Consider the following 25,105-nt stretch of genomic DNA (forward strand, 5'->3'; position numbering starts at 1 on the left):
ATTTGCTGGCACACTGTGTCCACAGGACTTGGGGGCCACTCTCTCGTTTCCAACGACAGTCATGGTATCAGCTTTCAGGGCTGCAGGCCGCGGGCTGTGTGCAGGATTCTGTGACTGTCTTCTCTCTTCTCCCAAGGCAATCGAAAGCTTTGCCCTGATGGTGAAGCAGACAGCCCAGATGCTGCAGACCTTTGGGACTGAGCTGGCGGAGACAGAACTGCCGAACGACGTCCAGTCAACCAGCTTGGTGCTCAGCGTTCACACAGAGAAGAAGGCGAAGGCGAAGGTGGGTACCATTCAGGGGCCCGGGTTCTGAGCAGGGAAATGCGATACTAGAGGCAAGATGTCAGGTGAGTTACCACACGGGAAGGCCAGGGGCAAGCAAGTCTCTGAGACGCTGGAGATACTGAGAACTGACCGTAACTGCTTTTCAAAGCTCCAGAAGTGAGCCCTGTTAAAATGTGTTGTGTCCATGGGCGGCACCCCTCAGCCCAGAAACCCCAAAGGGTTCCAGTGTCTCTAAAACCAAGACCAGAGCAGTTGCCGATGGCTGTGCACTGTGGGAGGTGGGGGGACGGGGAACAGCTCCAGTGTAACCAGACAGGGTCTCCACCCTGGTTCCTCTCACCAGTGACTGGTGAGGTTATGGTTGAATTTGCTGCTCCCAGCACCATTGTGCCACCAACTCACATGGCTCTCTAGGGCAGAGACACTCTCCATCACGTGCCGCAGATATCTGCATTACCGGTGGCATTGACAGCGGGGTTTGGGTGGCTACTGTGTGTCCTAAGGGTGGTGCTTCATCTCTGCCATGTGTGTCACCCACTCCTTAGAAACGGATTTTTGCCTGTCCAGCAGGGCCAACTCCAGGAGAGGGGTGGTTAGAAAGCCTAGTTTCCAGTTTCCTTTTGACCTTATTCCCGTGTCCTGAGTGTCCTGTAATCCTAGCTTTGCGGCAGCAAGCAGGAGTGTGGCAGTTTATATATGTATATGATTTAATTCTTTGAGAATCTCATATATGTGTGCAGTACACATATACAGCTGGCAGTTTTCAATGCACTCTATGGTCAGACAGAAGGGTCAGTTTGCACCCACAGGGCATCGTACCCCCATCCCAGGCTGTCCCCACTTACTCAGCATCGAGACCTGAGCCCAGCTAGCTGGCTGCACTACAGGCCCTGTGTGCACTCTCTCTGCAGGATGATCTTCAGTTGGCGCTGAAGGAGGGGAACAGCATCCTTGAGAGCCTTAGGGAGCCACTGGCGGAGAGCACGTCCCACAGCGTGAACCAGGACCAGCTGGACAATCAGGCCACTGTGCAGAGGTAAGGCCTGCACCCTCCTGCCCTACCTTGCCCTGGCCTGACTTCTGCAGATACACAGCCATTGTGAAGGCATTAGACTAATACCCAAGGTTGTTGCAACAGATCCCAGCAGCTAGCCTTCTGGCTCATTTCCCTCTTGGGCTTGGAGTGGACCCCAGCACCCATGATAAAGGGGACGGGAATGGAGAACAGACAGTCTCACAGACAGGAAAACGCTGGGCAAGCAGCAGCAGCCCCTTATACATATACTTATATGGCTCCTATATCCCCAGTGAGTCATTGTAGGCTGGAGAGCGGCTCAGGTACCTGTGTTCCAGCCTTGTGCATGCATCTTATGCTCGCAATAAAGGATCCTGTCTGTATTTCTCACTAGTTCCCCGTGTTTATAGCAGAGCACAGGACAGTGCCATCAGTCAGTGTCTGTTGGTGCTCCCCAGTGCTTTGGCATATCTAGAGCCCCACATGCCTCATGGCTTTATATCCTCCCCATGCTGCAGGCTAGATGGCTGCCGTTCCCACCTACAGGACAGACTCGGAGCACCTGTGTGGACAGAACTTGCCCAGAAACCCAACAATAGGCAGCCAGGCTCTTGGCTCTTGGCTTCCACATGGTTGTCTCCCACATGGGCCATGGCTGTATGCACAGCTGGCATGTTGTATTGGGAGCGTGGGCACCAAGGCACATGGTAGGGCACCAAGGCTCACTAGCAGGAGATCTAGGCAGGTCTACCCTGGGGAATTTATCAACTCCACCAACACTAGAAGAAGGGATGGGTAAGGCGGTGCTGCTTGCTTCTATTTAGAGTCCCTTAGCAAGCAGTAATCCTGGGGTAAGAGTGAGGGTGGCAGACACCAGCTCTAGAGCTGGACAGCAGATTGCACCCTGGCCTAGGTGGTCAGCAGTAAACCCAGTGGCCTTTCAAAAATTGATCACGCTTGCCATGCAAATATGAAAACCTGAGTTAGGGTTCTCAGTAAAATAGCCTGCTCATATTTGCCAGTACTGTGGAGGTGGAGACAGGCAGATTCCTGGAGCCCACTGGCCAGCTGTTCTAGCAGAATTGGCCAGCTCCAGCTTCAGCGAGAGACCCTGTCGCAAATAACAAGATGAAAAACAACTGAAGAAGATACCTGGTGTCAACCCCTGGTACACACACACACACACACACATGCACGCACGCACACACACACACGTGTGAGCACATGCATTAGCAAACAGAGTTCTGTGTAACACAGCTTGGGGAGCTTGCGATCTTGTCTGAAGTGCATCTCCCTTGTGTCTCTGAACTGAGGACCCTAGGAGTCAGCGACAAAGCCAAGACATCACAGGAAAGCTTGTCAGGGAGAAAGCACCCTGGGAGTCACAGTCTCCCTTACTCTGTCCCCTCTTCCTTTCTCGCTCAGGCTCCTGGCCCAGCTGAACGAAACTGAGGCTGCCTTCGATGAGTTCTGGGCAAAGCATCAACAGAAGCTGGAACAGTGCCTGCAGCTGCGGCATTTTGAGCAAGGTTTCCGGGAGGTGAGTGGCTGGGCCGCGAGGTGTGGGATGCCGTCTTTCAGGAAGTGAGGATGGTGGGTCTGTCTGTAGGCCTGAGAACTTTGACTGAGCCCTGATGGCCCCCCTCAGCTCGCTGCTGTCGGGGATCCCAACGCTTCCTCTCCTGAATGAGACACAGGTGCTCCAAGTCAGTCTTCCTCTGCCTCAGGTCAAAACTACCTTGGATTCCATGTCCCAGAAGATAGCCGCCTTCACTGACGTTGGCAACAGCCTGGCACACGTGCAGCACCTCCTGAAGGACTTGACCAGCTTTGAGGAGAAGTCCAGTGTGAGAGTCCGGCATGGGTGGAAGGGGGGTAGTCACAGCAGAGGGAATAGGACATAAGCTCCTGTGGCACCTGAGGGGTACCACGGGCAGTGTGCGAGACCCCAAAGTGCCCTCCTCCACTCAGACACGCATCCTGTCTGACACAGCCCCTTTGTCTAGATCTCTCCTTATTATCTGTGCTTACTCTAGATCAGGCCAACCCAATACCATCCTGACCTTCGGAAATTTGGCCTCAGACTGGCTCAAGGATTTGGTGACCTCAGTCAGCCATAACAGTCCACGAACTCCATGTCCATCGCCCACTTCCAGTCCGACACCCATAGGACTATTACCCCATTTGTCTCTCCACGTAGGACTAAACTGCTATCTTGACACATTGTGCAGGTGGCTGTGGACAGGGCCCGAGCTCTGTCGCTGGAAGGCCAGCAGCTGATTGAGAACAAACACTACGCCGTGGACTCCATCCACCCCAAGTGTGAGGAGCTCCAGCACCTCTGTGACCACTTCGCCTCCGAGATCACCAGGAGGAGGGCCCTTCTCAGCAAGTCCTTGGAGCTGCACAGCCTCCTGGAGATGGTAGGAAACCCAGCTGCACTTCTCTGAGCTAATGGGCCAAACCAGCTGTTGTCACTTACCAGCAAGGGGGTGGCTGAGCTGATCAGAGTCACCAAGAGGACAGCCAGAGCGCCCTCCCCTTCTGCATCCTCTGTCTTGTCCGCTTAGAGCACTGGTCCTCACACACTCGCTTGTTCTAGCAATAATTTCTTAGGAGCAACCTCAGCTTAGGCTTCCTGTTAGTCCTATGGAAAGTTCGGCCCAGAAGCCCACTCAGTTTTGCAGACTCATGTTCCCTCTGGGTACTGTTTGTCTTGGTGGCAGAGAGCCTCCTATCCTGAGAGCACCATCAGTCAGGAGGCAGGAACGGGAAGCACACAGCTCCAGCAGGCAGCCACACTGGCGAAGGACGGTGCCGCAGGTCCTGATGCTGACAGCCTTTCTTTGTTTCCAGTCCATGAAGTGGTGTGACGAGGGCATCTTCCTGCTGGCCTCACAGCCTGTGGACAAATGCCAGTCCCAGGATGGCGCCGAGGCCGCCCTCCAGGAAATCGAGAAGTTTTTGGAGACTGGCGCAGAGAACAAGATTCAGGAGCTCAATAAGATTTACAAAGAATATGAATGCATCCTCAACCAGGACCTTCTGGTAATGCCAGCATGGGTACCCATCTGGGGTCTGGGGCCTGGGAACTAGGGACCCACTCCATGGGATATGTCAAAGGGCATGTTCTTGAGACGCAGGGCCTCACACATGCTAGGCAAAGCCCCCTTGCAGTGAGCTATAGCCCCAACACTTGAAGAACCTTTCGAATAGGAAATGGCGGTTGCTGGATAGAAATACAGGGGTGGGGATTATGAAGTCCAGCCCTTCCTCCATTGCAGAAGTTATTCTAACCATGCCACCATCTCCCCCAGCATCGCCTGGGATAGGTGTGATTTGTGATGTGGCACTCACTGGAACCCTGATGGTGCCATAGTACTTCTGATATCACACCAAAGATGGGCTGGCTCCTCCTCGCCCCTCAGCCAGCTTCCCTAACTCTGCTTCTGAGTCAATAGGAAGAAACTGGTCCCTTTCCATAGCCATCCTCTCGGAGCAGATAGCTCCCCGTCCTGCCATGGGTTGTCACACAGCTCTCGCTGTCTTACCAGAGCTGGTGAGCGCGCTGCACACAGACACGTCCCACTCACCCGAAGCCGAGGACGCTGCACACACTGACACTCTGTGGATGGCAGGGTGGATTTTAGGGCCAGCACTGACCTTTGCAAGATCTCTCAGTAGCCTTGTCGTTTCAGGAACATGTGCAAAAAGTCTTCCAGAAGCAAGAGAGCACTGAGGAGATGTTCCACCGCAGGCAGGCCAGCCTGAAGAAACTGGCAGCCAAGCAGACACGGCCTGTGCAGCCTGTGGCCCCCCGACCAGAGGCGCTCACCAAGTCCCCCTCCCCCTCACCAGGTATGCGTGGCCCCTTCCTCCCAGGCAGCCATCTGAGGAGGCCAAACATGCCAAGTCTTGTCACTCTCCCTCCCTGTTCTCTGTGTCCCAGTCCACGGTCTGCAGCCTGCAGTCCAGGGCTTATTCTCCTCTGCCACCCTTTTTGGTTAATAAAGCTTCCCCGGGACCCAGCCCCACTGTGCCACATGTCGTCAGCTCTGGCTGCCTCTTTGCTTTGGCCGCAGCAGAGCTGGGTCCTTTCCGCTGAATCCTGGTGACCTTCAGAACTGGAGACACCGGCTGACACTTTAGGAAAGGTCCTCAGTCATTCCTTCTGACTCAGTTTCTCCCCCCTCTCTCCATTATCTGTGCTGCCGCCAGAACTGTGCCCCTGGATCAGCCCTCAAGGCTGTCACTAACTGTGGAACCTTGTCCCAGACCCATGAGCTGCAAGGAAGTTGTGGCCCGCTAACTTCACCTTTGCGTAGAGACGTCCTTCTCCCTACATAAGGAGAGCGTTCTCCCTTCCACTCCAGGGCAGCAGCCCAGAGATGAGTAGGCTTGGGTGCCTCTGTGTGGTCCTCGGCAGCCACACATGCCCTGGGGAAGCACCCCATTAGCATCTGTGCTGGAGGAGAACTGCCTGCTGGCCTGTGGAGAGATTCCCCCTAGCCAGGAACTCAAAGGTTTTCAGGTGCCAGCATGTTTTCTCCCTCTTGCCCACTGTCTCCCTGCCAGCTAGAACTGTTCTCATTCTTGAGACTGTGGAGGCCCCAGACAGTGGCCCCTTCAGGTAGATCTCCATCTCTCACCCATTGACCACTCCTTTCTTCTGTCTTTATTGCTATTGTCTTTTCTCCCCCCCCCCCCTCCGCTCTGTACAGTTTTCGACAGAGTTAACCCCCTTCTCTGCCTCTTCCTAAACTAGGCTCCTGGCGAAGCTCTGAGAATTCCAGTTCTGAAGGCAGCGTACCCCGCAGAGGGCCCTACAGGAGAGCCAAGGTGAGGGTCACCCCACAATGACCCCGCAGGTATCAGTTGTCCGTAGCTGTAGCACTTTATCTCAGCATCCTCTAGTTGTTGTCAAGTGGGCCATGAGGCTGGGCAGTCGGCATCTGAGACAGGGCTTTCCATTCCCAAACCCACCATGCTGTTCTCTCCTCAGAGTGAAATGAGTGAGACCCGGCAGGGCCGCAGCAGCTCCACCGGGGATGAGGAAGAGAACCTGGCCATCCTGCGCAGGTGAGTGAGTGATCACGCGTGTCTGGGTGTTGGCGGCACAAAGATGGCCAGCAACCCTTCTACCCAGGCATGCAGAGCAGGAAGGAGTCTGGCACTGTGTGCATGTCAACTGAAAACAAACACGTGGGCGTGGGACATACACACACACTCATTTGTCTGGGCTGGGCTGGCGACCACCTGAGCCCTTCCTGGGCCTCCTGCCACGTTTTTGCTCTATGGAAACACATACCTACTCACAAAGGCACCTGCAGAGGAGTGGGCGGAACACTACAACATACTCAAGATAGGCACTCAGAAAGTCCCCACTGAAGCCTGCCTGTGCATCCACCTCCGGGTGTGACCCTTCCCTCATGAAGTCTCCGAGCAGCATCCAGGCTAGGCAATGTGAACACAAGAGGTTAAAATCAATCGCACAGAAGGCAAAACACCCTGGGGTGGGGCAGTGTCAGCCAGGAACTGGGGTCATGACAGCGGGAATGGAAAGAAGCAATCAACCCTGCTCTGGGCTCGTTCTTTGCGTTCGCTCCAAATACAGTAGCGATAGAGCAGCCTCAAATACAGTTGGGATAGAGCAGCTCCAAATACAGTAGCGATAGAGCAGCCTCAAATACAGTAGGGATAGAGCAGGGGCCCTTGGAAGCTCGTGCACAGACAACTGGTTTCCAGATGTCCCCAGCAAGTTCAGCAGTGTCCCCCTTAGGAGACACAGACAGAGTGAATTATGGAACTAGAATACCAGCTGAAAGGGACATGAATTCTGTCATTTCTGGCTTCTGATGGAAGATGACAAGCAAGAGGCAGAGAAGGGTAGAGAGAGAAGCTCCCAGGCAGGGTGGCCCTTGCGCCCAGGCAGTTTGTGGCTGAGATGCTGGCCCAGGCTTCTTTGCTCTGCTAACCCAGGCTCACATGCAAGGCCTAGTTACTTGATTGTTGGCTTCTTTATAAATCCATGCCCAGGTCTCAGTCCAGTAGCCCATGGGCTACGGCCTTTGTGGATGAAATGGACAGGTTGGCTATAGGTATTGGCAGGCGGTCCTTGTCTCTGAAAGGCACTAATGGCCGGATGCTTTGTAAGCCAGTCCTCATCTGCTCTGGGGCTCCATGAATGCTGAGTACATTGCACAGCTGCAGAGTCACCACATAGCATCACAGGCAGGATAGGAGCTGGCCCTGCTCCTGAAGAGCCATGCCTATTCAGAGGCTCTGGGGTGGGGTGGGAGGGAGGTCTTCTTGGTAAGGATATCCTGACGAGACTCCAGTGGCTTGTGACAGAAGCAGGAGGTGTCTTACTCCCCAGTGTGTGTGAAGGTGGCATCAATTTTGTACAGATGGCCCCAGAAGGCCAGAAGGTGGCTAGAGGAATTGATCCCAGAAGGCAGGGGAAGCAGGAGGTCATTGTCAGCAGGGAGCCAGGGAGCCAGCTTCCTCGATGCCATTTTTTCCTTCACAGACAAGTCTAGGAACTCAGTGAGTCCTGATGGCCATTCCCGCGCTAACATGCTTGCTCTTCCGTGTCCACCCACAGACATGTGATGAATGAACTCCTGGACACGGAGCGGGCCTATGTGGAAGAACTGCTCTGTGTCTTAGAGGTAAGGCTGGGCATGGGCCAGGCGGTAGGGTCGCTATCATACTATAATAGCTTCGTTTTTAAATTGTTGCTACGGTTAGGCCTGTTGACAAAGGCAGATATTTCTAGTAACTCAGGAGACCAAGGTAGGAGGATCATAGGTACAAGGTCTACCTGAGCTATAGAGCAAGTTCAAGGTCAGCTTGAAGACTCCACCTCAAAAAGTGAAAAGAGCATTTGCCTGGCATGTGTGTGGTCTTGGTTTCATTTCCAGCACCACCACCACAACACACACACACACACACACATATACACACATGCACACACATGCACATGTGCATATACACAAACACACATATACACACACATTATATACACACATGTCTATCACATATACAAAAGGTTTTTTTTTAATGCTGCTTAGAAATCAGAACTTGCTGGGCAGTGGTGGTGCACGCCTTTAATCCCAGCACTTCAGAGGCAGAGGCAGGTGGATCTCTGTGAGTTCGAGACCAGACTGGCCTACAAAGCTAGTTCTAGGACTGCAGGACTGCCAGGGCTGTTACAAAGAGAAAGCCTGTTTCAAAAAAAAATAAGAAGAAGAGGAGGAGGAGGAAGAGGAAGAGGAGGAAGAGGAGAAGGAGGAAGAGGAGAAGGAGGAAGAAAGAAATAGAAATGAGGACTTACACCCACAGCAAAGAACATGAAAATGTTCACAGCTAGTCTGCTTGTATCCAGCCCAAACCAGAAACAGCCCGAATTCCATCAGCAGGAATAGTGGCTGGGCCTGCACAGGAGCAGATATATTGGCCACAGGAGCGCTGCCAATGCACATAGCAAACACAGGACCCACACGACCGCAGTGACAATGATTGGCATCACAGGAAATGGTGCGCACAGTTCTGTGGATGGTATGGTGTGCAGCCCATCATCCTAGCTCTCAGAAGCTAAGGCAGGAGGCTCACTGTGAGTTCCAAGCCAGCCTGGGCTACATAATAAAGTCTAGGCCAGCCAGGGCTATAGAATGAGACCCTGCCTTATCTCCACTCCCACCCTCCAAAACAAGAGGCAAGGCAGGAAGGCAGGTCTGGAGTAAGAGGATTTTGAGGAGGGGACACTGGGTTCTGAGTCTTCCTAGTAGTGACCAGGAAGTTAATAGACACATTGGATACACACATGAGCCGCATGGCCTCTTGCCTTGTGTCTTTTACACCTGGATAAAAGGGTCAGGGAGGAGGATGGGAGCATCTCCTGGCTGACCGCCTACTGCTCCCTTGCAGGGCTACGCTGCAGAGATGGACAACCCCTTGATGGCACACCTCATCTCAACGGGCCTGCAAAACAAGAAGAGCATTCTGTTCGGAAACATGGAGGAAATCTATCACTTCCATAACAGGTAGGCCTTCCATCGGGACATAGATACACGTGGTGTCTGTGGTCTCTTGCTTCTGATATGGTTACTTCAGGGAGCAGGGACCCACTGCCCCTGGGAAGCACTTGACCAGGAACAAATCTCTCCAGGGAGAGCACACAGAGAGTCATGGGCGCGTGTCGTAGGTGTCCATGATGCATTCTCCAACCTCCTTTGTGACCTCCTGTCCTGCTGGCTCGTGCCCACAGTGGCCTGGTGACCGGCCAGCTGTCTACTGGGAGGACAGTGGTACTTCTGAGAGGACAGCAGTTTAGCCCTGATGTTTTCTTTTTAATACTTGGGAGCTCCAAAGGCCATGTCCTTTAGCAGGATTTCCAGATGTGCAAGGGAAGCAGCTGTCCACCCCATCCTCCTGCAGCTGCTCCTTTCCAAGAACATCTAGAGCCTTACCTTTAGCATCACTGAGGCTAGTCCTTGACTCAGCCCCACTGGTCCCCATGCAGCCTGTGTCCTGGGATCTCCCCAGAGGACAGATGCGAGTCAGTGTTTAGACAGGAAACACAATGAGGATCTGCTGAGTCCTGGAAAACCCACATGCTCATGGCCGGCGTGTAGGGCCTCTAGAGTCTTTGCATGTTCAATCCCTTTCTTCTCACCTCTGCCCCCAGAAGGGTAGCTCAGTATGAACTACAAGGCCAGAAATAAAGGGAGACAGCCTGGGCCGTGGGCACTGAGGAGCCAGGGATGGTAGTCTGCAGGCTCCCCAGCCAGATGGGGAGTCGCTGCCACCCTGTAATGAGATCGTTCAGGGTCTCTGGAAGACAGCGTAATCTGATTCCACTGTGTCCACCTCACTGGGAATCTCTCTCTGCAGAATATTCCTGCGGGAGCTGGAGAGCTGCATAGACTGCCCAGAGCTGGTAGGGAGGTGTTTCCTGGAGAGGGTATGTATCTCTGAGTGCATGCCTCATGGGCAGTGTATATCTCTTACCTCCAAGGAGCCCTGAGTGGACATTATGAAGTGGGGGGAGAGGCCTTGGTACCTCCATATCAAGGGCCATGGTAGCACCTTGCCTGCTTCATCAGAGCTGCTTACCAGATGGCTTCAGCTCCCCTGAAGCCCACCACAGCTGAAACCAGAGAGCACAGTGTCTCCAGTGTCATGGGAAGAGGAGAAAAAAGGGAATAGGATTATGCTTTGAAGTCTAGTAACTACTTCAGAAGAAAAAAGACCATAAAGCTCAACATTTGGGGATGAGGAAATCGCAGTTTCCAAGGCCTGATGCAGAACTTTCCTTGTGGACTAGTTTAGTTTTGTCTAAGCCTTGCTAGCTGGGTGACACTGGAGTGGACACCGGGGCTCTCTGTCCATTTCCTCCCCCTTGGAATCATAGGGGTTTCCCTCAGAGGACAGTGGAGATGAGTTTAAAGAGAGCCGCGTGTGGAATGTTTGGAGCAGAAAGAGTGGACCATACACATAGCTTCTCAGCCCCATGGAGGATTGTCATGCTGAGCACTGTGACTGTGAGATTCACAGGTGCAGGAGGGAGGCCACTGGCAGGAGAAAACAAAGCAATGTCACAAAATACAGAACAAGAGGAACCTGGAGTACAGCTCAGTGGTAGAGCCCTTACCCGGCACACACCAGGTCCCAGGTTCCATCCCCACACTAAAGTGGAGAGTGGGCAGGAACTGGGTGCTGAAGTTCTAGTAAGTTGCTACCAAGGACGTGGTGGTGCACACCTTTACACTTTCAACACTAGAAACTTAGGTATAGTAAGTCTCTGAGTTCAGACCAGCAAAGGATACATAGTGAGACCGTCTCAAAGTAGAAAGAAAAGAAGGATCTATGTTTGGCCATTAGTGTGTCTCCAGAGTCCCAAACCTGAGGTGGTCATCATTCTGTAGGTCACAGGTCCCCATCCAGCAGCATCAGAATCCCCCATGCAATGTTTACAACCCTCTCTACCCCAGAACATTCTATTCTGCCCTCATTCATACTCGAGAGCTATAGGAGTCCCCTGGAGATACCCGGGCTAATTTTGTTTTACTCTGAGCTCATGGATGCTCTTGCAAAATAACTTAGAATGCTTCTCAAGAAGTAGCACAGTGCTTGGGCCAAGCTCTGAAATTCCTCCTAGACAGTAGGGGTCTGTGTGGGTCCATGCTCCTGAACAGCTCCTCGCTCTGGTGAGAAGTCAGCTGTGTGGAACTTATTCTGAGATAATGAAAAGGGAATTAGGACTAACAGAGCCCTAGGAAGTGACCTTCTGATGGGAGGTGTTGCCCAGCTGTCCAACAGTGAGGGTGGAGTCAGAGAGGCCAACACTAGCAGAGGTGGGGAGCAGGCTGCCCTCTGTCTTTGGAACTGTCAGTGTTCCGCACTCTGCAAGCGCCACAGTCTGCCAACTTTGGCAGCTGTATCATGAGGGAGACTGAGACACACATGAGGCAGCTGAGGCTGCCCTGCCCCTGTCCCTCCTCCATGCATGCTTGACCTCAGCTCAGAGCTGATAGGGGTCAGATAGGTTGGGGATGGCATTAGGAATCAGAGGCCAGGAGGACGCCAGGTCAAAGGGAGAGCAGGGCATCCAGGGGTAAAGAATGCAGGAGTTCGGGCCCTGCAGTCCTGCTGAAGCAAGCCAGGCTAGGTGGGCTCACAGCACCACGAAGCTTACCCTTGCCCTAGAGTCCTGGAATCCATAAATCATTGAGGTTATTCTCCCAAACCCGTTCCATACCTCAGGAACATCTGTGCCCCAAACCATTTCCAAAATCTGTGTCTTAAATTGTGTCCCCAAACTGTCTTTATCCCAGAGCCCCCTGCATTCAGATCCAAGTATCCTCGGAATGTCTGTGATATCAAGCCATATGTGTACCCTATAGCCACTAAAGACCCAGAGTCCTCTGTACCACAAAATCATCTGTAACCCCCAGAACAATCGATTCTAGGCCTAGCTGCACCCTAGAACCTTCTACATCCCATAATATATTTTGTGAATATTTCACATAATATTCACGTTTATTTTTTGATGTGTATATATGCATGCCTACATGTATGTATTTACAGTGTGTGTGTGGTGTCTGCAGGAGACAGAAGAGAGTACTGGCTTCCCTTTAACTGGAGTTACAGGCAGTTGTGAGCTGTCATGTGGATGCTGGGGACTGAACCTATGTCCTCTGTAAGAGCAACCAGTGCTCTTAAGCACCAAGCAATCTCTTGAGTCCTGCTCAGGTGTATTTCTACAGAATAACTTGTATAATTTGTAAGACTGCCTAAGAATGCCCTGGAGTCTTATGTACATGAACAGATGGTTTCAATAAACCACGTCTTGGCGGAGCTCGCTCTCCACCTCTCTGGGCTGCGAATGAGCAGTGGCAAGGGGGTTAGAGTGTGGGGCTCCGGTGTTGGTGAACAGCCTAGCTTGGGGGGTTAGAGTGTGGGGCTCTGATGTTTGTGAACAGCCTAGCTTGGGGGGTTAGAGTGTTGGGCTCTGGTGTTGGTGAACAGCCTAGCCTGGGGAGGTGCCCTGGGAGCAGCAGCTGCTTTGGCTCTGAGACGAGAAAGGTGCCCAGTGAGGCTGGGAAGCATCCTGTGCTGTCTCTGCCCCTCCCGGCTCTAGATGGAGGAGTTCCAGATCTACGAGAAGTACTGTCAGAACAAGCCACGGTCCGAGAGCCTGTGGAGACAGTGCTCCGACTGTCCCTTCTTCCAGGTTTGTCTTGAGTCCGTTCCCTACCCTAGTAGCTCCTTCCTCGGGGCCTCAGACAGAGCTGTGGCCTTGCGTGACCGAGTGTTTGGTATTTGCAGGAGTGTCAGAAGAAGCTGGACCACAAGCTGAGCCTCGACTCCTACCTGCTGAAACCTGTGCAGAGGATAACCAAGTACCAGCTGCTGCTCAAGGTGAGCCTGCAGGGCTTCCCTGGGGCAGCCACACCTGCCTGCTGGCCAGGTGTCTGCAGAGGCCCAGGGTCTTGAGACTTTTCATCGAGCCCTGGCCCCAAGGCCAAAGGCACTCTAATGAGCCACTTGTCCTCCACCTCACCGTGGCCCTGATTCATTCAACCATTCATTCATTCATTCATTCATTCATTCATTCATTCACGGCCTATTGTGGGCTAAGCATTGTAGAGTGCCAGGGACATGGCAGTGGCCAGCTATACCAGGAGCCTGTGCTGATAGCCTGTGGCCTCTCGGGGAGGAAGGAGAAGGGGAGAGTTGAGCCCTGTCTGTCCATTGGTCCCTAGCATGGTAGGGAGTAAGGAGTCTGTCCTGGAGTTTGCTCGGTGTGGCAGGGCAGAAAAGGGTCTGTAGCACTGTGCCTTTAGCAGGGCCATGACAGCAGTGGGAGGCAAGTGTGATCAAGTGTGCACAGAAGTGCCGTAAGTGTGAGAAGCTGCCATCCTGGCTTCAGGGAGGGAAGGGTTAAAGGGTTGGTGTGCCATTGCCTGTCCAGGGGCCACACCAGGATTCCACAACCCCGTCTGAGTCTGAATCTGTGGACCAGTCCGCTGCTCCTGGGGGTGCAGAGGGAAGATCTCGGTGTCTAACTGCACCCTCTTGTATTCCCCCTCAGGAAATGTTGAAGTACAGCAAGAACTGCGAGGGGGCAGAGGACCTGCAGGAGGCGCTGAGCTCCATCCTTGGCATCCTCAAGGCGGTGAACGACTCCATGCACCTCATTGCCATCACTGGCTATGACGTAAGGCTCCGCAGTGGTACCACGGTGCCTTTGTCCTGCCAGGAACAGTTTGGTAGGAGCAGTCCTATCAATCCTTCCGAGCTCTCCGAGTCTTGAAGTGGACACACGTGGCCCACACACATAGCCCAGGGCCTAGGGCAGCCCCAGGTTCTGAGTCAGGAACTTGTCCACATGTGGAGCAGGCCAAGGCTGTTACTCCAGGAGGGTACCTCTCCAACAGGGATGCGGTCCAAGACTCCTCCTCCTGTCTACTTCCTGGACCGCAGGTGGAACCCTGTGTTTTCTGTGAAACAGTCTGTAGTCCAGTGGCTATGGCAGGTGGCCGGCAGGAGTTAATTTCTCTGCATGGACCCACCTCAAGTTGGCATAGAGGGGTTTTGTTTCTCTGAATGTCCATTTAGCATTCATTTTCTGTTTGTTTAAATGACTAGGTTTTACTGATTTTTGAACAGTTTTAGATTTATTAAAATTGAGTGTGAAGCTCATATTCCCTAAACACCCATCTCTGCCCCCAGCCTCCTCCATTGTAAACTGTCGTGTTGATGTGACACCTGACAGGCCTGTGGGGATATGTCATGTAACTGAAACTGTACATTAGGGTTCTGGGCACTGTCCCGTCTCCACCGTAGTGGTATCCCATGGTTCCTCCATGTTGTGCCTCTTCTTTCCCAACCCCTGCAGCCGACTGATTCTTTGCCACCTCCTGAGACTTGCCCATTCTAGAATGCTGCAAGGTGAACTCTACAGCATGTAGTCTTTCCAGAGTGAATTGGAACACCAGCCCACCCAAGTTCACCTCCCTTGCATGCCCTGACATGCATCCTGTGTTCCAGGGAAACCTCAGTGACCTGGGGAAGCTGCTGATGCAAGGCTCCTTCAGCGTCTGGACAGACCACAAGAAGGGCCATACCAAAGTGAAGGAGCTAGCCAGGTTCAAGCCCATGCAGCGGCACCTGTTTCTGCATGAGAAGGCTGTCCTCTTCTGCAAGAAGAGGGAGGAGAACGGGGAGGGGTACGAGAAGGCTCCTTCCTACAGCTACAAGCAGTCCTTAAATGTGAGTGGCTCAACCAGAAATTTGAGGGACGGAACTCGGTTCCCCAAACAAGCCTCAGTCTAACACAAAGGGTTATGGGACACCCAGCTCCTACCCATGGAAGTGGGCATTGGGGCTCCCGCCATCCTTAGCCCTTGCCCCACCCCAAATGTCCCATCAGTTTCCACCATTGCCAAATAGGATGCACGGCTCCACCATGCACACTGATGCCTGTCTTGTCTGTTTCTGTGCCATCAGATGACAGCAGTTGGCATCACAGAGAATGTGAAGGGTGACGCCAAGAAGTTCGAGATCTGGTACAATGCAAGAGAGGAGGTTTACATCATTCAGGTAGAGCCCCTCACTTGCCCTGAAAACCAGGAACCCAGGGAGCCCTTGAGCCTCTTCAGGGTGACCAGTGAGAACCAGGTCAACCATCTCCATGAGGTTCATCCCCCAGGAGCAGGAGCTGTCACATTAGGGCGCTTCCCTGGGCCACAGGATGGAATTTGGGAACACACGCATTCGGGTGCTAGACAGGCAATACCAGCAGTGGCTCTGGCTTCCACATCTCTTGATAGCCCTAGAGAGCTTTGCCTGTGCAACCTGGCTCTCTGGTGGGATATACAGCCTACCTGTCCTTACCGGGCAGTGGGAAAGAGGGCAGAATTACAAAGTAGACTCAGAATAGAATAGCATCCTCTCCATGAGACCTTGACAAGAACCTAAGTACTCCATGAAGGTCCTAGCCCAATCTGGCTGAGCCCTTCCCTTGCCCTCAGAATCACAGGTGAGTTGGCAACTGGTCAACATGCCGTAGCCATGATAGTGTCACAGCCTTGGTGCCTTCTAGTTTTATACCCAGCCCAGAAGCCCTCACAGAGCTGCATCAAAGCTGGGGCCCAGCAGCTGCCCCTGCAGCAGAGCTCAGGTTGGGGTTCAGACCTCTGTGTTTGTTAGTGCAGGATAGCAGTCCTGGCCTCTCGTGATGTTCCTGACCTGGTCACATCCATCTGGTGTGAGTGTGAGACTCGTGGTTGTGCCTGTCACCTAAAGCAAGGTCGAATAGAGGGCACACCCAGGAGACCTGTTCTGCAGGCCAAGCCACCTGTACAATTAGCCCAGTGCACCAGCACCGGCAGAAGAGTTGGCCTTCCTGCCAGTAACTGGCTCTCTTTGCCTTGCCCCTGGGCACCTTCATAAACCCACAGCCTTTTGCAGCCAATCCTGGGCTGCAGGGCTAAGAGACCCACAAAGGGGCATTCCCACCTCCTGCTCCTTCTGTCCCTCCTGCACAGGGGTCTGCTGATCCCTAGGATTGTCCTTGAGGGTGTCTTGGAACCCACAGCATGTTTTTCTAATTACCGATTCCCATCTCTCTTTTGGAACAGGCCCCAACTCCTGAGATTAAAGCAGCGTGGGTGAATGAGATCCGGAAGGTTCTGACCAGCCAGCTTCAGGCCTGCCGGGGTGAGGCTCCCTTTGGCTTTGTATGTTTTTCATGTGCATTGTCAGCTACCCAACTACCCTTTAACCTGAGAGTGCACGGGAGCTCAGTTCCTGCTGCTAAGTGATGCGTGGTCCTGTGTCCTTCCGCAGAAGCCAGCCAACACAGAGCCCTGGAACAGTCCCACAGCCTACCTTTGCCCGCGCAGTCCAGTACCAGGTGAGCATGGCAGCATATCCGTCAGAAGCCTAGAAAGCAGAAGGGCATGCTACAGTCCTAGCACAGGACACGGAGGACCTCCTGAAGCATAGTGAAACTGTCCCCAAGACCCAAGGAAAAATATCAGGGCTTCGACACATGCCACAGGGCCCCTTGTGCCACTGAGATGCATCCGCGCAAGGCCCTCCAGTGTCATCTGGGGACTATGTGTCAGTGACTTATGCCTGGACATCAGGCCCAAAGGTGCTGTCTCTAGCCCTACCTTCCTCAGCAAGCCCCCTGCTTCACAACACCATGTCTGGATCAGTTCTCATGGTAGTCAGCATGCCAAGGCTACAGCCTGATGACAGTTGGCCACCAGCTTCGAATGAGGATGGTGCCTGCAGGACGGTCTAGGGGCCAAGAAGTCCTCAGACAGCCCTGAGACATTGGCCAACATGCTGTTTCTTTATTGGTCACTGGTGCCCGCAGTCCCACGAAAGGGAGCACAAGAAATGTCAAGAAGCTCGAAGACAGGAAGACAGACCCCCTGAGCCTGGAAGGATATGTGAGCTCGTCATTGCCAAAGCCCCCCGAGAAGGGCAAAGGTGAGTGTCACCCGCTGTGTGACCCACTCAGGCACTGCTCACGGAATGGCCGCCAGCTAGCATGGGAGAGCTCAGGATCGCTCCAGGACACTGGCCTCTCATTCAGGGGCACCCTAAAATGGACGACTTCCCTCCACCCACCCACCCCTGAGCACAGGGCCATGGCTGGTGCCCTCTGCACCTTGTTGTCCTCCCTCCCCGAAGCTGTCTCTGCATTCTGTCTCTCCTCCCTCCTAGACGATGCGGTCCCTAGCTCTACCTCTGAAAGCTCTGCGCTTTCCAGAAAGCGCTTCACGCTGCAGGGCTTGGCTAACCTCAAAGGTCAGAAAGGTAAAGAGGCAGTACCCCTGCTGCCTTCCACACCATCTTTGTGTGGCGGCCTCTGGCGCCACACGCAGCCACACAACCACATTTCTTACCCTGTCATTCTTGCCAACCGATGCCGTGTAGATGCGGATGCCCGATGTTATCTTTTAGGGGTGCCTTTTGGATGCTGAGAGAGCCAGCCAGCTTTGCAAGTGTGGCCTGCTAAAATCTGGAGCTGCTAGCCACTTTTCCAGCTTGACCCCTTCTCCCCGCCCCCACCCCCACCCCCCTGCCTCACCTCACATTTTCCCATTGGCTCTGCAGGCCTCTGCCTTTCTTGCTGCGGTGACTCTTGAGTGCTCAGTGCCATGCCCAGGTGTCTTCTAGGGTGTTTGCTAGTGAACAGTGGGGGAAAAAGCCTTTGAACTGAGAGCTGAAATAGCTTTGTCACCTGGGAATGCTCCCTGGTGACCGAAGCTCAGGACAGCCCTGGCATGCCTCTGTTCTGCACAGTGCTCCCTTCAGATGCTCCAGCTTTCCCAAGTCACACGCCTGGGTCCTAAGAATTAGAGGGTGTCTCAATTGATAATTTTCCGTTGGCTTCAAATTTGATGGAAAGCAACACTTGTTCTGTCGCTGCGGTCTTTCTGAAGCGGAGCTGAGGGCAGCCCCTAAGAGGATGACTGACGGCAAAGGTCACCGTCTACCGCCTCCGCTCTCTGGGCCTCCCCGCTTCCCTGTGGGGTCCCTCAGTCATTTCATCTCAGACATTTCATCTGCCTCCTCCACTCACTCGACACTTCCTCTGCTTTCTCTCTACTGTTGTGTTTTTGCCTCTTCCTCTTCCTGCAGCCTCTCCGACCAGTCCTGACAAAAAAGCTAAGCGGCATGAAGTAAAGAGCGACCCGACTCCCTTTGGTTTGCGAGGTAGTGCAGCAGCCCCCGCCCCCTGACCCCCAGCCAGGCGTGCTGTCTGTGGCTGTGCAGGGCGCCTGGGATGGAAGTGCATAGATCAGACAAGCCAGGAGCAAGTGGTGGTTCATAGTTTGATGCCCAGTGACAGGTGCTAGAAGATGCCACGTCCCTGCTGTCTCCGTGGCCCATCCGTGGCAATCAGAGAGGCTCAGGCACAGCTTGGATGACCAGCGTTTACACTGGGATCTATCTCTGGGTGCTGGTATAGGCTGCAGGTGCCCTGTTCAAAGGGCCCCGGTACCTGCACCTTCCCCCAGGTCACCAGCTGGCCCAACCATGCTGGGTGGGAACAAGCAGAAGGACCAGGTCTTTGCACCAGACAGATGGCCATTCATGTGGGTCCCTGGAATTTAGCTCCGTTCTCGGCTTCAGGTCCCTGCTTCCTTCTCCCTGGAAAACCCAAGGCCTTCCTTGTCCCCCGAGGATTCCCAGGGCCATCCTCATGGTACTGCCAGGCTCATTCTAACCCTCCATGCTTCAAGCCCTAATTACCCAATTGCAACCCCAGAGGTCAGCAGCTGCCAAGAGTTCCCAAGGGGGTAGATGCCCGGCTTTCTAACGCTAAGCTTCCCGTTGCTCAGGAGTCCCTTACCGTCTTGAGATGTCCTGCGAAGGTCTGTTTTTATTCATTCATAGTACTTTCCACTTGTTACCCAGAACCCCGAGAAATCCCTCCATGGGGCATGGTGTTTGGAGATGACAGACACAGCTGTGGCTGTGCTGAATGCTATTCCCACCTTGTCCCAGCTTAGTGGTTTTGTTTCTGCCAGTGTCCTTTCTCCTGAGTCTGAGTGGCAACATTGCAGCCCTCTGGGTTGCAGAGAAGAAGGCCAGGTAGCATAAGAGGGCCAGTCATTCCCTTCCTTTCTACCTTCTGAAGTGCAGATGCAGCCCACACCTGAGAGAGAGAGAGAGAGAGAGAGAGAGAGAGAGAGAGAGAGAGAGAGAGAGAGCGAGCGAGCTGTACCAGGAGATTGGCCAACATTCTCATGCACTCTCCCAGAATCCCCAAAGAGTGTAATGCCACTTAATTTGAGGTCATCATGCTTCTAAATCCTTCTGTGTCCTTGACTCACATCTGGTCCCTGGACACTGCTAGACGAGCATGTTGGGCTTCCTGTTAATAGTGTCCAACAGCTACAGGCAGCAGCATGATCTGGTGCTGCCATCTGAGTCAGCTGACCCTTGCCAGCGATGGTAGTTACCAGAGTGAGCTGCTGGGAGTCTCTCATAGAAACACCCAGGAAGGCAGAGATTTCTATATAGTATGGTCTCCAATGATGGGAGGTGTACTTGGGAGTGTTCATCTGTTCCAGCTGCCCTTGGTCCTCACTTCTGATTATCTAGAGGCCCCCGTGGGAGCTTTGTAGCAGCATGATGAGAGATAACGAGTCAAGCTGCCTGCACATGTGCTTGGAGCAAGACCCCCTAGAACCCAGTTCTTACATGTATGCAAACCTAGTGTGGCACTTTCCAGGACCAAGTGCACAGCTGCCCCCAGGCCCTGGAGTCTGGCCTCAGGAAGGTAGATCATAAGGGCTCTAACTAGTCCTGCCATAGTGGGGTGGGCCTTGAGCCTGCACAGTTGGTGTCTGGGGAGTATGTGGGCCCGCCTGTTTCCTAGGAAGACAGAAGGGCCTTCCCAGTGTTCCTTGGCAGAGGGTTTTCATCACTGGCTCTGAGCGTCCTCAGCCATGGGAGTGGCTGCGGGACTAGCAGTCCTCTCTGTTGCCCTGATTTCATGGGGGCTCTTCTGTAATTCCGTCACCCCCCACACTGCACCAGCACCTAGAACAGTATGACACCAAGGCACTAGATGCAGCTCCAACGAGCAGGCTGGCTTTCCTTGCTCAGCTTTGTTGTGTGCTGACGTGTCCTCCAGTGTCACACAGTGTCTGTATTTAGTACCAGGAAGGACAGGGTAGTCCTCCACTGTCTGAGGAGTGTGCTCAATAAGAACTTGACATCTCCATCTTTCCGAAAAGGGAAATACTGATGCTGCCCTGTGGAGCAAGAGAAACAAGAATGAAGCAGTAGGAAGTGTGGGGACCCTTTGGCCAACCCAGGGGATTTGCCCAGTGGCAGGACTGGGGTTGCTAGGTTAGCCACACACAGCTTGACGTCCACCTGGTTGTTAACCTGTCCAGTGGGAAGCACAACTGTGTGCATCTCCCATCACAGGTCAGGGATTTAGATGATCATTCTTGCTGCAAGTTGTTTTCCCAGCCAGCAAAGTGATGTTAGCCATCACGGTTTCAACTGAAGACCCCGTCCCTTTTCGGGGTCCCAGTACCCAGCTTTTTATAACCGTGTAGAAGGACCCAGTGGGGAGTCAGAGCTGTCACGTACAGCAAAGTTGATGAACTTGGAAGGTAATAGGCTCATGGTCAGATGAACTAGGAAGGTAATAGGCTCATGGTCAGAGCCTCAGGCTGTATATTCAAGGAGCTTTGTGGGCCCTGTACGGAACACACTTGGGTAGTGTTGACTGCATCGTGGGCATGGACCTCACAGAAAGCTGTTTCTCCTAGGCTGGAGCAAAACATCCCACTCTCTGGAAGCCCCTGAGGAAGATGGAGGCTGGTCCAGTGCTGAGGAGCTCATCAATTCATCGGATGCAGAGGAAGATGGTGGAGTGGGCTCCAAGAAGCTGGTAACATTGGCCTCCTCAGGGTGGCTTTTGTGTCCCCTAAACAAATCCACCTTGGCCTGGGTCCTCCTCTCCGCCACTGTTCCTCGTCCAGAGAGGTGCCATGCTCACTTGGATCATGATCCTCTACCCATAGTGCCCTGGAGCTGTGTGCCCACCTACCTAGAGCTCCTTCTTAAGGGGGCAGCTCGTACCTCACACTGGTCAAATGTTCTAACCAAGCTTTCCTGGAAATACTGCCTGGAAATTAGCAAGGCGCTCAGGAGCCCATAGAGACATGCAGCGCCATGGACACATTGGTGCATCCATTTTTGTCTTTAAAATGGTCACAGCATGAATTGTACATCCCCCGAGCACTGGGATCTTTCTAGTTTAAGCCAAATCTCACCAAAACCTCACCAATGGCAGGACCCAGTACAGCACTGGCCCTCCCCTTGCTGGCCCGTGGAAACCTGCTCTCATGCAGGAGCGCCTGCTGGTGCGTAGCGAGCACTGCACAGAAGATGGAGGGTGGGTGTGTTGTTGGACTGCTGGCACTGAGAGGCACCTGCAGGCTGAAGTTTTAGCTTTGCTCCTTTGCCATCCTCAGGCTCCGGGTAAATACACGGTGGTGATGGGTGACGAGAAGGAGGGCCCTGACACGCTTGCCATGAGGAGTGGAGATATGGTGGAAGTAGTGGAGGAGGGCGCTGAGGGGCTCTGGTAAGATGGCAGTGAGCTCTCCTACCTCAAACTTGGCCCCCCGTGTGATCCCACCTCAGATATACTTGATCTGTGCGATCCTACCTCAGGCATGCCCCCGTGTGTTCCTGAACCTCAGACATACATGATCTGTACAATCCTGCCTCAGAGATGCCCCTGTGTGATCCCACCTCAGATATACATGATCTGTGTGATCCTACCTCAGACATGCCCCTGTGTGATCTCACCTCAGAGATGCATGATCTGTGTGATCCTACTTCAGACATGCCTCTGTGTGATCTCACCTCAGAAATGCATGATCTGTGCAATCCCACCTCAGACATACATGATCTGTGTGATCCCACCTCAGACATGACCGTCTATGATCCCACCTCAGACATGACCTTGTGTGATCCCACCTCAGAGATGCCCCTGTGTGATCCCACCTCACACATGGCCAGTAATCCCACCTCAGAGATGTCCCTGTGTGATCCCACCTCAGACATGACCTTGTGTGATCCCACCTTATACATGCACCTGTGTGATCCCACCTCAGACACACATGATCTATGTGATCACACCTCAGACATACATGATCTGTGTGATCCCACCTCAGACACACATGATCTATGTGATCCCACCTCAGACATACATGATCTGTGTGATCCCACCTCAGACACACATGATCTATGTGATCCCACCTCAGACATACATGATCTGTGTGATCCCACCTCAGACACACATGATCTGTGTGATCCCACCTCAGACATACATGATCTGTGTGATCCCACCTCAGACACACATGATCTATGTGATCCCACCTCAGACATACATGATCTGTATGATCCCACCTCAGACACACATGATCTATGTGATCCCACCTCAGACATACATGATCTGTGTGATCCCACCTCAGACACACATGATCTATGTGATCCCACCTCAGACATACATGATCTGTGTGATCCCACCTCAGACACACATGATCTATGTGATCCCACCTCAGACATACATGATCTGTATGATCCCACCTCAGAGGTACCCAGCCACAGGCTGTAGGCATGGGGTACATTATAGCTACTGACTTCCCCTTTCAGGTATGTCCGGGACCTGACCAGCAGCAAGGAGGGATGGGTGCCAGCCAGCAGTCTGTCCACCCTCCTGGGCAAATCCAGTTCAGCTCAGTGTCTGAGCAGCTCAGGTAAGACCCACTGTGCACGCCAGCTGTGCCCTGAGCCTGCCAAGATCCTCAGCCCTGAGCCTGTTTAGGAGCAGAGGGTTTCTAGGCGCGCAGAGGAATGGGCCAGAGCCGAAGGCTGTCTCCACTGGTTTCCCGCAGACTCCAGTCCAGGGTCAGCCGTGCTGAGCAACTCCTCCAGCTGCAGCGAGGGCTGCCCCACCCCCTTCTCCGAGCTCCAGGGATAGTGGCCAGGCCTCTGTGGCAGGCACTCGAGGCCACCGTGCAGTAGACCAGCATGCAAATCTCTAAGTTTTCTTTTGCTTGGGCTTGCTTGGCGTGGGAGGGGATGGTGCTCAGAGACAGCCTGCGACAGGAGGACCCTATCAACCGCGGGCTTCAGCGGACACTGGGGCCTTGGCACCAGGACCCCACTGCATGCACAGAAGCCGGGAGACAGCAGTCCACCACCAAAGCTACTTTTAAAACTCCAGAGTGGACAGAGGAGGAGGGGCTCGGGTCAGGAGACCCCTGTGCAGAAAGGTGGGAGATGCCCTTTCTCATACTTGGGCAGCCAACAGACCCTACTGTGCAGCCTCTCCAAGGTGTCCTGACCTCTCTGGTGCTTGCTATGGGAACAGCATCCCAAGGAAGGCACTTGTAACAGGAGTGGACAGTTTGCTACCAACAGCCCAGAGGGGACCAAGGGGCTCTTGTCTTTTCTAAGTCTTTGATTTGTTTTTAAACAGGGATTAATCCCATGGCCATTTTTTTGTGGCACTCTGGCCTCAAATCTTTACCAAGAATCACTGTGTTTACATGAAATGACGATTTGATACTGTATTTGATAGAAAACTATTTTTTTGTTACGGGGTTTGCATCGAAGCACGTTGTTTATACAACTAAGTGATTTCTGGGCGCTCTCTCCCTGAGACCTGGTGAGTCGGAGCCGTCTCCACCACCAGAAGCAGCTGGAAATCACGGAGAGTCCTGCATCCGCATAGGTTCTGTTTCCACAAGAAATGTAAAGTATAATTTAAAATATTAACCTTCTTTTCTACGATAAAAAGGAGACTCTCCATTTTTTAAAAGGATGTCATTAAATTAGGATATTTTTATTATTTTTAAAGAAAATGTAAAAACCCATGCTGTCAGCCATCCTCAGCAGCACAGGCACCGGCTGCCTCTCCACATCAGGGCAGGCCCCGCCTCCCCGCCCCTCGCTCATGGGGGACCTGCAGCCTTCATTCAAGTCACGGCAGAACTGCCACAAAACTGTTGTTTTACCCCTTTTTGTGTGTGTCTGAGAAACAAATTCTGTTCTTTGGAAACTTTCTGTGCCCAGTAGGGCAGATATTTTTATATGTATGTATATATATGTTCACGTGTGTACATATGGTCTGGGTATAAAGGATGTATTTATGGTCTCATGCTGCTGAACCTCTGTCACTTTACGGTCCCTCCCTGTCTCCTCACCCTGCTGCCATGGGAGGCCACCGAGGCTCGTTCACCATTGTATGTCCAGGTAAAATGCCCCCTCCCTTACCCCCCTGTGGCTTGCAAAGCCATTGCTAGCCACACCTTCAGAGAATGGTAATAAAATAAAAACTGTGCAAAGATCCTGTAGCATTTCTGGTGTATATGTTATGTGGGAAGAATCATGGAATATAATCTGCCCAACTGTTCAAAAAAGTCACCCTTTTATGATCTCATTCTCACAGAGACACTTTAAAATGTCACCATTTGCCATGTATGAACACGCCTTTAGTCACAGTACTGCAGAGGCAGAGACCAAGTCAGGTGGGTCTCTGTGAGTCTGAGGTCAGCCCAGTCTACTTAGAGAGTTCCAGGCTAGTCAGAGCTACATACACAGTAAAACCCTATCTCATAACACAAACATGTAACCAGAGACATCTCAACTCATTCGTTTCCCGGCTGCCCAGACCCGAATAATCTCACAGAAACTATATTAATTACAGCACTGTTTAGGCAAAGACTCAGA

The 25,105-nt window shown here is 53.0% G+C and overlaps 1 protein-coding gene across 20 annotated transcripts in view; it reads left to right on the forward strand.

The window, feature by feature from the left end:
- The window catches only part of Mcf2l (MCF.2 cell line derived transforming sequence like), a 102,038-nt gene extending 77,309 nt beyond the window's left edge, over positions 1-24,729 (forward strand). For 7 of the 20 annotated variants that reach the window (XM_075986183.1, XM_075986184.1, XM_075986186.1 and 4 more), the window contains 26 exons: positions 137-286; positions 1,200-1,324; positions 2,729-2,843; positions 3,031-3,150; positions 3,535-3,726; positions 4,160-4,351; positions 5,002-5,161; positions 6,069-6,142; positions 6,306-6,382; positions 7,908-7,974; positions 9,233-9,348; positions 10,199-10,268; positions 12,948-13,040; positions 13,136-13,228; positions 13,902-14,027; positions 14,861-15,082; positions 15,320-15,412; positions 16,453-16,531; positions 16,661-16,727; positions 17,199-17,314; positions 17,552-17,644; positions 18,473-18,547; positions 21,127-21,248; positions 21,835-21,947; positions 23,024-23,127; positions 23,266-24,729. In XM_075986183.1, coding sequence (XP_075842298.1) covers positions 137-286; positions 1,200-1,324; positions 2,729-2,843; positions 3,031-3,150; positions 3,535-3,726; positions 4,160-4,351; positions 5,002-5,161; positions 6,069-6,142; positions 6,306-6,382; positions 7,908-7,974; positions 9,233-9,348; positions 10,199-10,268; positions 12,948-13,040; positions 13,136-13,228; positions 13,902-14,027; positions 14,861-15,082; positions 15,320-15,412; positions 16,453-16,531; positions 16,661-16,727; positions 17,199-17,314; positions 17,552-17,644; positions 18,473-18,547; positions 21,127-21,248; positions 21,835-21,947; positions 23,024-23,127; positions 23,266-23,351 — 2,940 coding nt within the window. In that variant the 3' untranslated portion in view covers positions 23,352-24,729. The remainder of the gene's footprint in view (positions 1-136; positions 287-1,199; positions 1,325-2,728; positions 2,844-3,030; positions 3,151-3,534; positions 3,727-4,159; positions 4,352-5,001; positions 5,162-6,068; positions 6,143-6,305; positions 6,383-7,907; positions 7,975-9,232; positions 9,349-10,198; positions 10,269-12,947; positions 13,041-13,135; positions 13,229-13,901; positions 14,028-14,860; positions 15,083-15,319; positions 15,413-16,452; positions 16,532-16,660; positions 16,728-17,198; positions 17,315-17,551; positions 17,645-18,472; positions 18,548-21,126; positions 21,249-21,834; positions 21,948-23,023; positions 23,128-23,265) is intronic. The other 13 variants (XM_075986188.1, XM_075986189.1, XM_075986195.1 and 10 more) reach the window with 3 other exon arrangements.
- Positions 24,730-25,105: the final 376 nt, after the last annotated feature.

Source organism: Microtus pennsylvanicus, chromosome 9 (assembly GCF_037038515.1).
Source record: "Microtus pennsylvanicus isolate mMicPen1 chromosome 9, mMicPen1.hap1, whole genome shotgun sequence".
Lineage (NCBI taxonomy): Eukaryota > Metazoa > Chordata > Mammalia > Rodentia > Cricetidae > Microtus > Microtus pennsylvanicus.